Here is a 13816-nt window from a genome sequence, read left to right on the forward strand (position 1 = left end):
CTGGCGAAGCTGTTTGAGTTTTGTACTGAACCAAGGTTTGTCATTGTTAAATGTTAAATAAGTCCTGGTGGGTACACACATGTCCTCACAGAAACTAATGTTAAGATATCATGGTGTCAGTAAGCTCATCCAGATCAGTAGCTGCAGCCTCAAAAACACTCCAATCAGTAAATTCGAAGCAGGCCTGTAAATCCTGCTCTGCTTCAACAGTCCATGTCTTTACAGTTTTTACTACAGGCTTAGCAGATTTGAGTTTCTGCCTATAGGCTGGTAGAAGACCCAAACAGTGATCAGAGAGTCCCAGCGCTGCTCGGGGGACAGAGTGGTATGCATACTTTAAAACAGTGTAGCAGTGGTCCAGTATATTGCTGTCTCTGGTGGGGCACGTGATGTGCTGTCTATATTTAGGCAGTTCACGGGTGAGATTAGCTTTATTAAAATCCCAGAGAATGATAATTAAAGAGTCCCGATAACGCTGCTCTGTGCGTGTAATTTGATCGGCCAACAGTTCTAGCACCGCATTTACACGCGCGTCCGGAGGAGTGTACGCACTCACCAGAATAAACAAGGAAAACTCCCGCGCTGAATAAAAAGGCTTACAGTTAATAAAGAAAGCTTCCAAGTTTGGCCAGCACATCTTCTTTAAAACTGTCACGTCTGTACACCTTCACACATGTGCATTGGCTGGTCTAGCCTCCGGTTTCTATGGGAACCGGAGCTTCTAATGGCCGCTGCAGTGACACAATGACTTTACCAATCAGCGACGGGCTCTTTCATATAGAAGGCGGGACTATTCCGCCATATTGCGCGTTGCAATTTCTCCCATTCATAAGTATAGAAGTGAACCGTCTTTGTATTTCTGTAGTCTTTGGTTTAAATCACTTTAGCATCAGGCTGCAACATAAGATTGTGTGAGACAGTGTTTAGCTATAAGGCAACCCACAACTGGAACCAACTTCAAGATGTCATCACAGGAACCCCAACAGTAGCCAAATACAGGTTCAGATTGAAAACGTTTAAAACACAAGTTGAATCAGATAATGCAATGTTTATTATTTCATTCCGTTTATGTTCTTTCATTTATGATTGTTCATTTACAGTACATCATGGCATTTCACAGCAAGCTTCAACTTTATCTAATATTTTACTTTAATACTTATAATAATATTAATAAAACTAATAATTAACATTTTGGAGGTTTTAAACTCAATCAAATGAATGAGTGATGTTTGAAACAATTGAAATTAATTTTGCATAATACATATTTTCTGGTGCCATTTTAAATTGCTGAGCCATTTAAATCTCTTTCCACATATAGAACACAAATAGGGTCTCATATATGCATGACTTTTCGGATGCATCAGTAAGTGTGATGGCAGTAGAAATTTTTTGTTGCACTGAACAGAATTAAATCTCTTTCCTCTAGAGTGAATGTGCAGGTGATTTTTAAAATCGCTTCTTCTTCTAAACTTCTTGTCACACTCAGAACTCTGCAATTTCTTTCTAGAGTGAGTTTGCAAATGACCTTTCAGGTCTCTTTGATATGTGAAACTCTTCTCACACTGAAGACATGTGAAAGGCTTCTCTCCAGTGTGAAGCCTTATGTGAGTCTGAAGGTTCCCTTTACGTGAGAAACTCTTTCCACACTGGAGACAGATAAAAGGCTTCTCTCCAGTGTGAACTCTCATGTGAATCTCAAGGTTTGCTGCGTTTATGCAAGCCTTTCCACAGTAATGGCACATGAAAGTATTTGCTCCAGTGTTATTATGGTGAGTTATTACATGACTCTTTAGTTCTTTACTGTCTGTGAAACTCTTTCCACACTGACAACATAGAAAACTGTTCTCTCTTGAGTGAATCCTCATGTGGTAATTAAGCGTTACTTTATGTCTGAAACTCTTTCCACACTGATCACACGTGTACGGTTTCTCTCCAGTGTGAATTCGCATGTGAACCTTGAAGTTTCCATTAAGTGTGAAACTCTTTCCACAGTGTTGGCACATAAAAGGCTTCTTTCCGGCATGAGTTACTACATGATCCTTAAGGTGTTTCCTGTTTGTGAAACACCTCGGCTTCTCTCCAGTGTGAATTTTAATGGGAGCCTTAAGACCTTCTTTTTGTGAGAAGTGAGGTCCAGTGTGACATCTCATGTGGGCATTAAGGGTTCCTTTACGTGTAAAATTCTTTCCACACAGAGGACATGTGTAAGGCTTCTCTCTGGTGTGAATTCTCATGTGAGTCTTTAGACTTTCTTTTCGTGAAAAGGTGTTCCCACACATTTTGCAGGTGTAAGGCTTCTCTCCAGTGTGAATTCTCATGTGGGTATTAAGGGTTCCTTTACGTGTAAAACTGTTTCCACACTGAGGGCATGTATACGGCTTCTCTCCAGTGTGAAGTCTCATGTGAGTCTTAAGACTTCCTTTTCGTGAGAAGCTGCTCCCACACTGTTTGCAGGTGTAAGGACTCTCTCCAGTGTGAATTTTCATGTGGGTATTAAGGTTTCCTTTAAGGGTAAAACTTTTTCCACACTGAGGGCATGTGTACGATTTCTCGCTGATGTGAATTTTCATGTGGACATTAAGGTTTCCTTTTTGAGTGAAACTTTTTCCACACTGCAAACAGGTGAAATAACTTCCATTCGTCTGAACTCTTTTTTGTGAAGATGTATGTGTGCAACTAAAAGATTTTTCTCCATTTATGAAATCATGATGTTTCTCACACTGGTCTTTCTCTTCCATTTCATTCAATTCTTGTGTCTCCTCTTTCAAAGCCATCAAGTCTAAAGTGAAAAAAAGACAAAAACAAGTTAACCTCAATTTAAATGGCATAAAGCAACAGACATCAAAACAAACACAAAAGCATTAAAGCATCAAACATGTATGTTAGATCCTATGCACTAAGATTGGTTAGATTTCAAAGATTAATCAACTGAAATCTCAGAACCTTTCAGTAGTTAATTTTTTTGACTTGTCTAAAAAAAAAGTCTACTTGTCAATTATCAAACTAAAAAAAATAGTATGCTCTTAACTGTTTAGTACGAGAAACTGTATTTGTAAACCGTTTCAGTCAGAATTTAAGCCCCATTGTCACACATAAACTGTGCTTATTACAGTTACATCTCTCTTTTAGTGCTATTAGATCTTTTGACAGCATAGACCAGGGCTGTAAAAGAACTGTTGTTTATAGCAACACAAACTCATCAGAGGCCTGTAGCACGAAGCCGTTTCAAATAAGTTTTCAGGCTCAAGAAGAGTTGGTTTTGAGCGGGTTTTGTCACTATGGTAACTTATGCTACATGGCTACCCATGTACTCCAGAGCAGGTTTTATTCTGGTTTAGAGATCGCAAACCCAACCTGGACCAATCAGCTGTGAGCAAAGGGACATATATCTGATGCAATGAAGACACAAAATTACCAGACTTTTGGGGATACTTATTTATTATATTATATTAATTATAATTGTTTATAATTCATATATATTCCTATAATTATTATATTAAGTGGCAATTAATTTTAAGCTTTGCTTTTAAAGCTGCAGTCCTTAAGTTTTGCCTCTGTGTCGCCATCTCTGTTTGAAATCTGCAATTGCAGTTATTTGCAAATTTATTTTCCTAACGTGGGTCTTGCTCCAGTGCGGATGAATCTAATGTTTTGAGGCGTAACTTATGTGTGGCTGTCAGTCACCGCACCGGTGTGGATATCCACTGTACTTCAGAATCACAGATTTTACGTCTTGGAAGTATGACCCAAATAAGAATTTTCACCAGATATTGTCATCTGACCGAGTAAGTAAGTAGTTTGTTATAACCAACTGAGTAAAAAGCATTACAATAAATCGTGCTACAATGGTGATTAAATCTAGCGATCGGTTAGCTCATTTCACATCACTCGGTCTAAGGTAAGGAGATAGTTTTGAACACTGGCTGGTTATGTACTTGCTCAAAAACTGATTTCGTATCATTTTTAACCCCCCCCAAAAAAGTTACGGACTGAAGCTTAAATTAAATATAGATGCATATAGATAAGCTTTAATATATCCAACTTTTAAAATGACTAAACTTATATGTTTTCCTTTTGAGCTCTGTGTGAAACTTCATTTGATTCCTTTGCATAGTCATACATTTTCTTTGCTGCCTTCTCAAACTTTTGCTGCAGCATAAGTGTTTATTCCTGCCTTGTAATGCATTTAAAGGGGTCATCTACACGTTCAAAAACGCTGATTCATTCATTCAAAGAGACGTAATGAAACACGCTGTTGAAATCATTTTAACTTTGAGCGCCACTTTAGAAGGCTCAGCTGACCAGCTATACGTCAATGCTAAGACAGAGATTTCGCTTTCCTTGAACATGACAACCTATTTTCACAAATATATATGACTCGGCCTGGAGGACAGACGCAAGTAATCGCACGTGCTCAGTCGATCTCGCTCTCATTCACTGTCTGTTTAGGCTAGTTAAGTGCAAATCTACGGAGCCTCTGTACAAATCAGCATGGTACATATTATGTTATCATTACTAACTTGTTTAATATTCAGTCCACATGCATGAAGTGTAAAACGAGAAGAGCATAACCTTACAAAAAAATAAAACACAGAAAAATCGCGGTTGCTGCGGTTCTTGCATTCCTCTGCGGTTTGCTCGTCAATAGCGCAGTATTGTGGTTATCGCGACAGCCCTAGTCATATGATGCGATTTCAATTTTTCCTTTCACTTTTGAGTGTTACAAGCTCTTGGTGCATAAAGAAGATCTGTAAAGTTGCAAAGACTAAAGTCTCAAATCCAAAGAGATATTCTTTATAAAAGTTAAGAGTCAGCCACGCCCCCCTAAAACGGCTCGTTCTAACACGCCCCCACATGTCTATGTCACTATGTGGGAAGATTTGCATAACGCCGCCCAAATGTTAACGCAAAGAAAGAAGGCGTAACTTTTATTCTCGCTGTAGTATTGTTGTTGCCGCCATGCCGTGGAGACACGGCGTTTCATTGTGAAAGCGAAACTACTTTGTTTGGCCTTCCAAAAGAGGACGATATCCGCTTCGTCATGCCTAGAGCTGATTCGTGCTGGTCGCTGAGGAAATACATCAACTTCACGCTGTGGATCACCGGATCGGCTTTCACCGTGGACGAAGCGGAGTCCAGCCCGGGGTCGTCACATGTGGTTGCCGCAAGCCCGCCGGCCGTGCCGTTCTCAAGCTCACCGGCCTCCTCTCACTCAGCCCGCCGGCCGTTCCTGAAGATGACGCACATTTTATGGAGGACTGTTTCCTGATCCTGGAAGAGTAGACAACAATGCCGGCTGTTCTGACTCACAGACTGAAAGTATGTTTTCTATATTTAAAGAATTTGCCACTGACGATTCAAATGCGAGTTTTGAGCAGTGTAGAATAGCACTTGTTGTTTGTCATTTCTCCGATCACAAATGCAGACATGGTTTTATGTTATGCTCCGGCCGGACAGGGCATCACAGTATGGTGAGGGGCGTAACATTTCCGTCTCATGCCTGAGGTATTCGGCCAATCCCAACACACTGGATAGCTGGCCAATCAGAGCCCACCTCGCTTTTCAGACCGGTGAGCGTTGTAAAAATCGGTGCGTTTCAGAAAGGCGGGGCATAGAGGAGAAACAATAATGTACAGTATGTGGAAAATAATGTTTTTTGAACCTTAAACTGCATGAACACATTTCATTACACCAAATACACAAAATAATGTTCTTTTTAGCAGCATCATATGACCCCTTTAAATTTATTTTTAATAGACATTGTTTAATCTTCAGCAGAAAAGTTAATTGCGCCGACTCTCGCGATAAGTGAATCAATCTGACGCTTTGCTAATGCTCTCCACATTCTGTGATTGGCTGTTTGCTGCATGTGTCACACTTTCAGGTGCACGCGCTCCAGAGTTAATCTCAAACTCTGAGTTGGCAAAACGTTTCTATCGAGCTTTGTGAGCCCGCTGATCCTGATATAAACCAGGTTGGATTTGTTCATCTCGTTCATGCTACAGGCCACTCGAGAGAAAAAGGTAACAAAATTGCAATGTGCAACCTTGTGGAAAACAAACACTTATAAAATGAAAATGTCATGAAATTACCACTAAACTACCACTATAACCAGTAGATGGATGCAGAGGATCACTCATTGCCTCATTTGCCAATTATAAATTTTTTGCTTTTGGATTTTCTGAAAATTACTATTATAACCATTTTTAGCATTTTTATTGTACTGAAGTAACAATAAGTAAGTCTCGTGCCATTTAGATAAAACAAATAGGTTAATCATTAATTATAATAATGTGTAATGTATTATTTAATTAATGCATTGAATAACTTAAATAAATCAAATATTTGTTTGCACAGGTTTATTTTGATATAGATTTGTTTTGTCCAGTCTATTGCTACGGTTATTACAATTTCAGGAGTGACTCACAGAAGAATTTTGCAGATTCACTCCAGTAATTAAATGTGTCTGTAACTCCTAAAACTCATCAGTTTACGTGCCTGTTGGTTGTCTGCATGACGAACAAAACCTTTCTTCAAGCGAGAAAAGAGTGATTCTTTATAGTAGGGATGAAATGGTTACCAATTTGACAATAAACCATAATAAAAAATCCTAACGCTTGGTTTTATCATTTCATATTTTAATTATCGTTAAAATGGTAAATTCTGCTTAGCATTAAGCAAATTTAGTAACAATCTCATGTAGGCGCAATATATATGAAAACATGAAAGGCAGAGTGCTGAGAGAAATTATATGAAAGAACATGAGTTAATTCTATGCAGGCACGTGCACACATTGACATCAAAGGGGGCTTGAGCACCTGCCTTTTTTCTTCCTCGAAAGAAAGTGCCCTTTTTTCTGGGGAGTGTTTTTTTTTTTAAGTAAATGAATATATGTGCACGTGTGTGTTTGTTTGCGCACAACCTTCCCTGTCAAACAAATAAAACATCAAAATATCAGGTCGGTCCGGGAAATGTTGAGACTTTCTCCCCTCATATATCCTCCGTAGCACAGTAGTGTAGTACACATTGATCGGCACATCACTGACAGGCAGAGAGCAACAGAAGTGAAGCCCTCCCTCCCTTCCCAGTTGCGTTTGTCTTGGTGTGGAGGGGAGTGGTGATGAACAAAAGACTAAGCAACCTGTGCCTCGAAATTACAGCTAATTACCCAAAAGGCAAATATAGTTCATTTGTCTTGCTAACATCAATGACTCATGAGAGAGTTACCATGTAAGTTAGTAGGTTAGACCAGTGTGCGTTCTTTCACCGCATGATTCAGTTTATTAAAATGCATTTAGAATGATCACAAAATTCAAGATATGGGGGCAGAAATGTATATATTTATATAATTTCATATAGTTATTCAGTATCACGTGAAGGCTGACGTTTTTTTCCACCAAAAAGCAGCATTACAAATTTGATACTGATTTTATACAGCAGTTCAATAAACAAACATTTTATTTTAAGACACTTACGTTTTAGACACAATATTGACTGTTTTTGCTCTATTTCGCCAACAAATATAATTCCAATTTGCATCTCTGAGCAACATGACGGTGTTTCGTTCCTGAATGAATCAACCGTTTAAATTATTTGGTTCAATCGCAATGACTCCCTTATTAACAGTGACTTACTGCCACCTACTGACAGTTTTAATTTCACATTTAAAATATCTTTAACATTTTTTTTTTTTTTTATCATTTCAAATATCAGCATTCAACGTTTTATGTTTAAAATATCAAAACCGTATTAAAGCATTTGTAACTGCAGGTTAAATGCATTCATGTCCTGCATTAAACAGTGTGTAAATGCATCTAAATGCCACTTCTAATGCAGCGTCTGTGTTTCCTCTGCATCGCAGATTGATTTTGTCAATACTGAATTCATTTGCTTGGTAACAGCCCAAATGACTTATTATTCTAATTGACTGATTCAATTTAAGAATTTGACTGAGAAGATGATGCACACTTTTAGAAAAAATGGCTTTATAAAAGGTAAAAATGCCCATAAAAGTTAAAAATCAATTTAAACTTATTGGAAAAGATAAATTTCTATCCCTGCTGTGAACTGATCACCACACAGAATATGAAGAATATCAATAACTTTAGAAGTCAGCTGTCCACGGTAGTCCTTAAGATAGCAGCACAATAACACACTCAGCAAAATATCATCTAATTATCGTTACCGATAGTGCTGCTTAGTTTACAGAAGTTAGCAGGAAACAGCTCTTATTCCTGCTGTTCCATAAGCACCACCTACTGTCAGACAGAGGATTCTCATTCAGCCGGTCCAAACTTTATTTGAAAAATTTAGTACATGTTTGTAGAAAACATTCTATGCTCCAAGCAGCCCAACCAATTTATTATTATTTATTTTCAATCTGGTCATGATTTTTTATGTTATTTTTATGTTTATACAAACAAAGTGCATAGTGTTGCTAATTTTATTTGTTTGTTGGTTTTCAACAAAAATTTGCGAAATTATTTCAGTGAGTTACTATTCTGGCGGGACTGGTTTTCTAAACTATGTTTGAGCTTTGATACTTATCAAACAATGTCAGTGATTTTCATGTACAAATTCAGACGGGACTAACATCTCCGTGTGTATTACAGAGGAGGGAGGTCTATTTTGTACATCTGGGCGTTGCAGAGGTCCTGCGCTTTGTATGCATGCATTGCATAGTCATTCGGATTGATTTCCATTATTATAACTTGATCAGATTTATTGTCAACTTACAAAATCCCGTCCGAATCGGTTTTTCTCACACAACCTCTGTAATAACTCTAGAGCAAATTACTTAGTCTTTTTGGCAAACTCAGTGATCCTCTGAGAAAACCAATCCCATCCGAATGCGAATGTCTGTGATTACCAACGATATTTTGTTCACAATGCGTTTCCTTGTGTGTTTTAGCCAATGTGAACTACCGTAGATGCTCTTACTGTGCACATGTTTGATATGTTTGCCTCCCGGCAAAGAAATAAAAAAATAATAATAAAAGCAAGAGCCAGATCACGTAAACTGTTAAGACTAGCTACTTTAATATCAGCGTCAGGTAAGATTACTCGCGTTCATTTCTGCACTCAATTACATAATGTTTTAATTACATATGTACCTTTATGAAAATTAAACATGGTTTTACTACCAAAAAAAAAAAAAGTTAAACTAAAGTAACCACACATTAACCATGGTTTTGCTATACTAGCCATATTGCTTCACCAACTTAGCAAAATTAATTATTGATGTTCGGACTGCATTAACTGATCGATACAAATGAAAGAAATTAAGGTCAATTTAATTATTAATTAATGGTGTCCAAACAGAACATGGAAAAACATCCAACAATCATGTCACTTTACAGAAGAGAATAATGCATTTTAAAGGACACGGAGTAAACTGCTGTAGAGAAAGTGCACAACCTAAGCTGCTCATCACATGAAAATGCATCATATTAAAGCTTAAGCACAAACAAAATCATAAAGATAAAATGTAATGTATGCTTTCCTGTCAGGTGCTTAGACACGTGTGTGTTGTATAATACTTTTTAAACATGTTTTCCCCAATGCAAAACTTTTTAACAATTTCTTTATATGCAAACAAAAAATTATAAATGTGTACATGTTCATTTTTGCATAAAGGCTCATTCTGACAGCAAACAAGTCTCTGAATGAGCATTAGCACGAAAGTTACAGGAACAGAGGGAGCACAACAGAAAGAGAGTGCTTACTACAGGGTTTCTGCGGATCCTTAAAAAGTCTTAAATACCTTTAATGGTATAAGCTAAATTATATTTCCTTAAATTCAGGGATGAAAAACAGAAACCGTGCTTAATATGGCGTAATGTGATGTGACGATTAAACTTCAAAAAGACTATTATGATTTAATTGGATAAATATGAGTGCTGCAAGTTTCAAACTAGCTACGAGTGCAGAGCTGCTTTTTGATTACAGCAAATTAATTTGAATTTAACTACTGGCAGATAATGAATTTGCATTTCCAATCAGCCAGTCAGATTTGTGCAAAATAAATGCTTTTGTTAGATACCGTTTCACATTTAAAGGGGTCATATGACGATGCTACAAATAACATTATTTTGTGTATTTGGTGTAATGCAATGTTTACATGGTTTAAGGTTAAAAAAACATTATTTTCCACATACTGTACATTATTTTTTCTCCTCTATGCCCCGCCTTTCTGAAATGCGTTGATTTTTACAAAGCTCATCGGTCTGAAAAGCGAGGTGTGCTGTGATTGGCCAGCTATCCAGTGTGTTGCGATTGGCCGAATACCTCAAGCGTGAGACGGAAATGTTACGCCCCTCACCATATTTGGAACACACAGCATCTCCACGACATGGCGGCGGCGGCGGCAACAATACTACAGCAAGAATAAAACTTACACCTTTCTTTGCGTTAACATTTGGGCGGCGTTACGCAAATCTTCCAACACAGTGACGTAGACATGTGGGGGCGTGTTTAAACGAGTGGATGAGTCTTAACTTTAATGAAAAATATCTATTTGGGTTTGAGACTTTAGTCTTTGCAACTTTACGGATATTATATGCGCACAAACAGCTTGTAACACTCCAAAGACTTGAAACTTGAAATTGCATATGACCCCTTCTGAGCTGTTTTAACTGAAAGAAACATGCACTGACTGATCTTAAAATATCTCAAAATGCACACCAGTAATGTTTTTTCTAAGGCACGTTAATAAAAAATGACTTAAATGTCCTAATTGAACTATTGCCAAGTCCTGGCTTAGTCTAAACCCTGTCTGTGAAACCATGTTATAATAACTAATGCTTCTCTCAGGTACACTTAAAGGCAGCATTAGTATTTGTTTGGTCATGTGATCTCAACACGATTATCCACAATGCAACCTGCTCTATATCACGTATAAAGCCACTTTAACTAAGCCACACATACAACACTTCAAAAATAGCTTTAATTACTGTGAAAGAAAACATAGTAAGAATCAAATGATTGATTTCAGCTTTGAGAATGAAATCTAACCTGTTTGTTCCTCAGTATCTTCATATCTGAATGCTTCTTCAATCTTCATGTCTTCACTCTCCTCTTTAATAAACGCCATCTTTATAACTGTATGTCACGTAGACCTCTAGTTTTCTTCTGTGTTTGGACACATTGTCATATTTAAGATAAGAACATGAAAAAAATAATAATAAATCAGAAAATCAGAATTAATATAAACTTCCCCAAAAGTGTGTTGGACTATAAACAGGTTTAGACACACCACAATAGATCTGTGATAAGTTTAGACACACCACAATAGACAATGAAATCTGTGATAAGATTAATAAAATAAACCAAGATTTTTTTTTTTCCTTGCAGCCTTCAACTGTTTACAATAAACAGATTTCACGCTAAATGAGACGCACTTTTTCTGTTAGTAGATTCGCTTTCCTCACGCACAATGTTACATCCTATAAATATTAAATCATTTTAAATCGCTTGTAAAAACAAACAAAAAAAATGCCTGAACTGTTCCATTTAAACTCTTTAAACGCTTGAAACCCCAAACCTTTCTACAGCCGAATCACAACAGATGCAGCGCGGCGCCGCCTTATGACGTCACACAGACAGACCAAAATAAAAGTCCTTCTTCTTCTTATGTTTATTGGCGGTTTTTGCAAACCAACTTAACGGCGCATTACCGCACAATTACAATTTATATTCTTTCCATATTTCCTGTCTTTTTTTAGATAATTGAACACTTCTTCTTTAATTCTTGATTGCTTTTGTCTATCCCCTAGTGATATCTTGAGTGATACTTTATCATGTCCCAATAAAAGTCTTATACAGTGCATGCAAACTGCACTGATTCTCAAAGCAATCGCTGACTTAAATATGAATTAATGTTAAAACAGTGTTTCCCAACCACTGTTGTCGGGTGTGCCGTGGAAAATGATCAAAAACTTCCTTATCTCTATTATATTTCGTTATTATTTTAAATCATAGCTACGAGTGCAGAGCTGCTTTTTGATTACAGCAAATTAATTTGAATTTAACTACTGGCAGATAATGAATTTGCATTTCCAATCAGCCAGTCAGATTTGTGCAAAATAAATGCTTTTGTTAGATACCGTTTCACATTTAAAGGGGTCATATGACGATGCTACAAATAACATTATTTTGTGTATTTGGTGTAATGCAATGTTTACATGGTTTAAGGTTAAAAAAACATTATTTTCCACATACTGTACATTATTTTTTCTCCTCTATGCCCCGCCTTTCTGAAATGCGTTGATTTTTACAAAGCTCATCGGTCTGAAAAGCGAGGTGTGCTGTGATTGGCCAGCTATCCAGTGTGTTGCGATTGGCCGAATACCTCAAGCGTGAGACGGAAATGTTACGCCCCTCACCATATTTGGAACACACAGCATCTCCACGACATGGCGGCGGCGGCGGCAACAATACTACAGCAAGAATAAAACTTACACCTTTCTTTGCGTTAACATTTGGGCGGCGTTACGCAAATCTTCCAACACAGTGACGTAGACATGTGGGGGCGTGTTTAAACGAGTGGATGAGTCTTAACTTTAATGAAAAATATCTATTTGGGTTTGAGACTTTAGTCTTTGCAACTTTACGGATATTATATGCGCACAAACAGCTTGTAACACTCCAAAGACTTGAAACTTGAAATTGCATATGACCCCTTTAAGTAACAGAAAAGAATGGTTTGCATTCTGTTCTGCTCAGTTCAGAAGTTGATATTGGGTTTAATTTAACGGTTTTAAACTACTTCCATTTCCCCCCCCAATTTATTACATGGTCCCCCGGTTTCACAGACGAGGCTTAAGCCTAATCCCAGAATAAAATGTAAGTCTGAGCTGTTTTAACTGAAAGAAACATGCACTGACTGATCTTAAAATATCTCAAAATGCACACCAGTAATGTTTTTTCTAAGGCACGTTAATAAAAAATGACTTAAATGTCCTAATTGAACTATTGCCAAGTCCTGGCTTAGTCTAAACCCTGTCTGTGAAACCATGTTATAATAACTAATGCTTCTCTCAGGTACACTTAAAGGCAGCATTAGTATTTGTTTGGTCATGTGATCTCAACACGATTATCCACAATGCAACCTGCTCTGTATCACGTATAAAGCCACTTTAACTAAGCCACACATACAACACTTCAAAAATAGCTTTAATTACTGTGAAAGAAAACATAGTAAGAATCAAATGATTGATTTCAGCTTTGAGAATGAAATCTAACCTGTTTGTTCCTCAGTATCTTCATATCTGAATGCTTCTTCAATCTTCATGTCTTCACTCTCCTCTTTAATAAACGCCATCTTTATAATCCACGACATGGCGGCGGCGGCGGCAACAATACTACAGCAAGAATAAAACTTACACCTTTCTTTGCGTTAACATTTGGGCGGCGTTACGCAAATCTTCCAAGACAGTGACGTAGACATGTGGGGGCGTGTTTAAACGAGTGGATGAGTCTTAACTTTAATGAAAAATATCTATTTGGGTTTGAGACTTTAGTCTTTGCAACTTTGCGGATATTATATGCGCACAAACAGCTTGTAACACTCCAAAGACTTGAAACTTGAAATTGCATATGACCCCTTTAAGTAACAGAAAAGAATGGTTTGCATTCTGTTCTGCTCAGTTCAGAAGTTGATATTGGGTTTAATTTAACGGTTTTAAACTACTTCCATTCCCCCCCCAATTTATTACATGGTCCCCCGGTTTCACAGACGAGGCTTAAGCCTAGTCCCAGAATAAAATGCAAATCTGAGCTGTTTTAACTGAAAGAAACATGCACTGACTGATCTTAA

The 13816-nt window shown here is 37.5% G+C and overlaps 1 protein-coding gene across 1 annotated transcript; it reads right to left on the minus strand.

Annotated features, from left to right (window-relative positions):
* Positions 1–636: 636 nt before the first annotated feature.
* LOC107554750 (gastrula zinc finger protein XlCGF57.1-like) lies at positions 637–13269 on the minus strand. Its single transcript, XM_016237349.1, has 2 exons — positions 13243–13269; positions 637–2779 (listed from the first exon to the last, which is right to left on the minus strand). The coding sequence occupies exon 2, from the start codon at positions 2772–2774 to the stop codon at positions 1245–1247; it is 1530 nt and encodes a 509-aa protein (XP_016092835.1). The 5' UTR covers positions 2775–2779; positions 13243–13269; the 3' UTR covers positions 637–1244.
* Between the last annotated feature and the right edge of the window lie 547 nt (positions 13270–13816).

The sequence above is a fragment of the Sinocyclocheilus grahami genome, unplaced genomic scaffold, assembly GCF_001515645.1.
Source record: "Sinocyclocheilus grahami isolate Dianchi unplaced genomic scaffold, SAMN03320097.WGS_v1.1 scaffold512.1, whole genome shotgun sequence".
Lineage (NCBI taxonomy): Eukaryota > Metazoa > Chordata > Actinopteri > Cypriniformes > Cyprinidae > Sinocyclocheilus > Sinocyclocheilus grahami.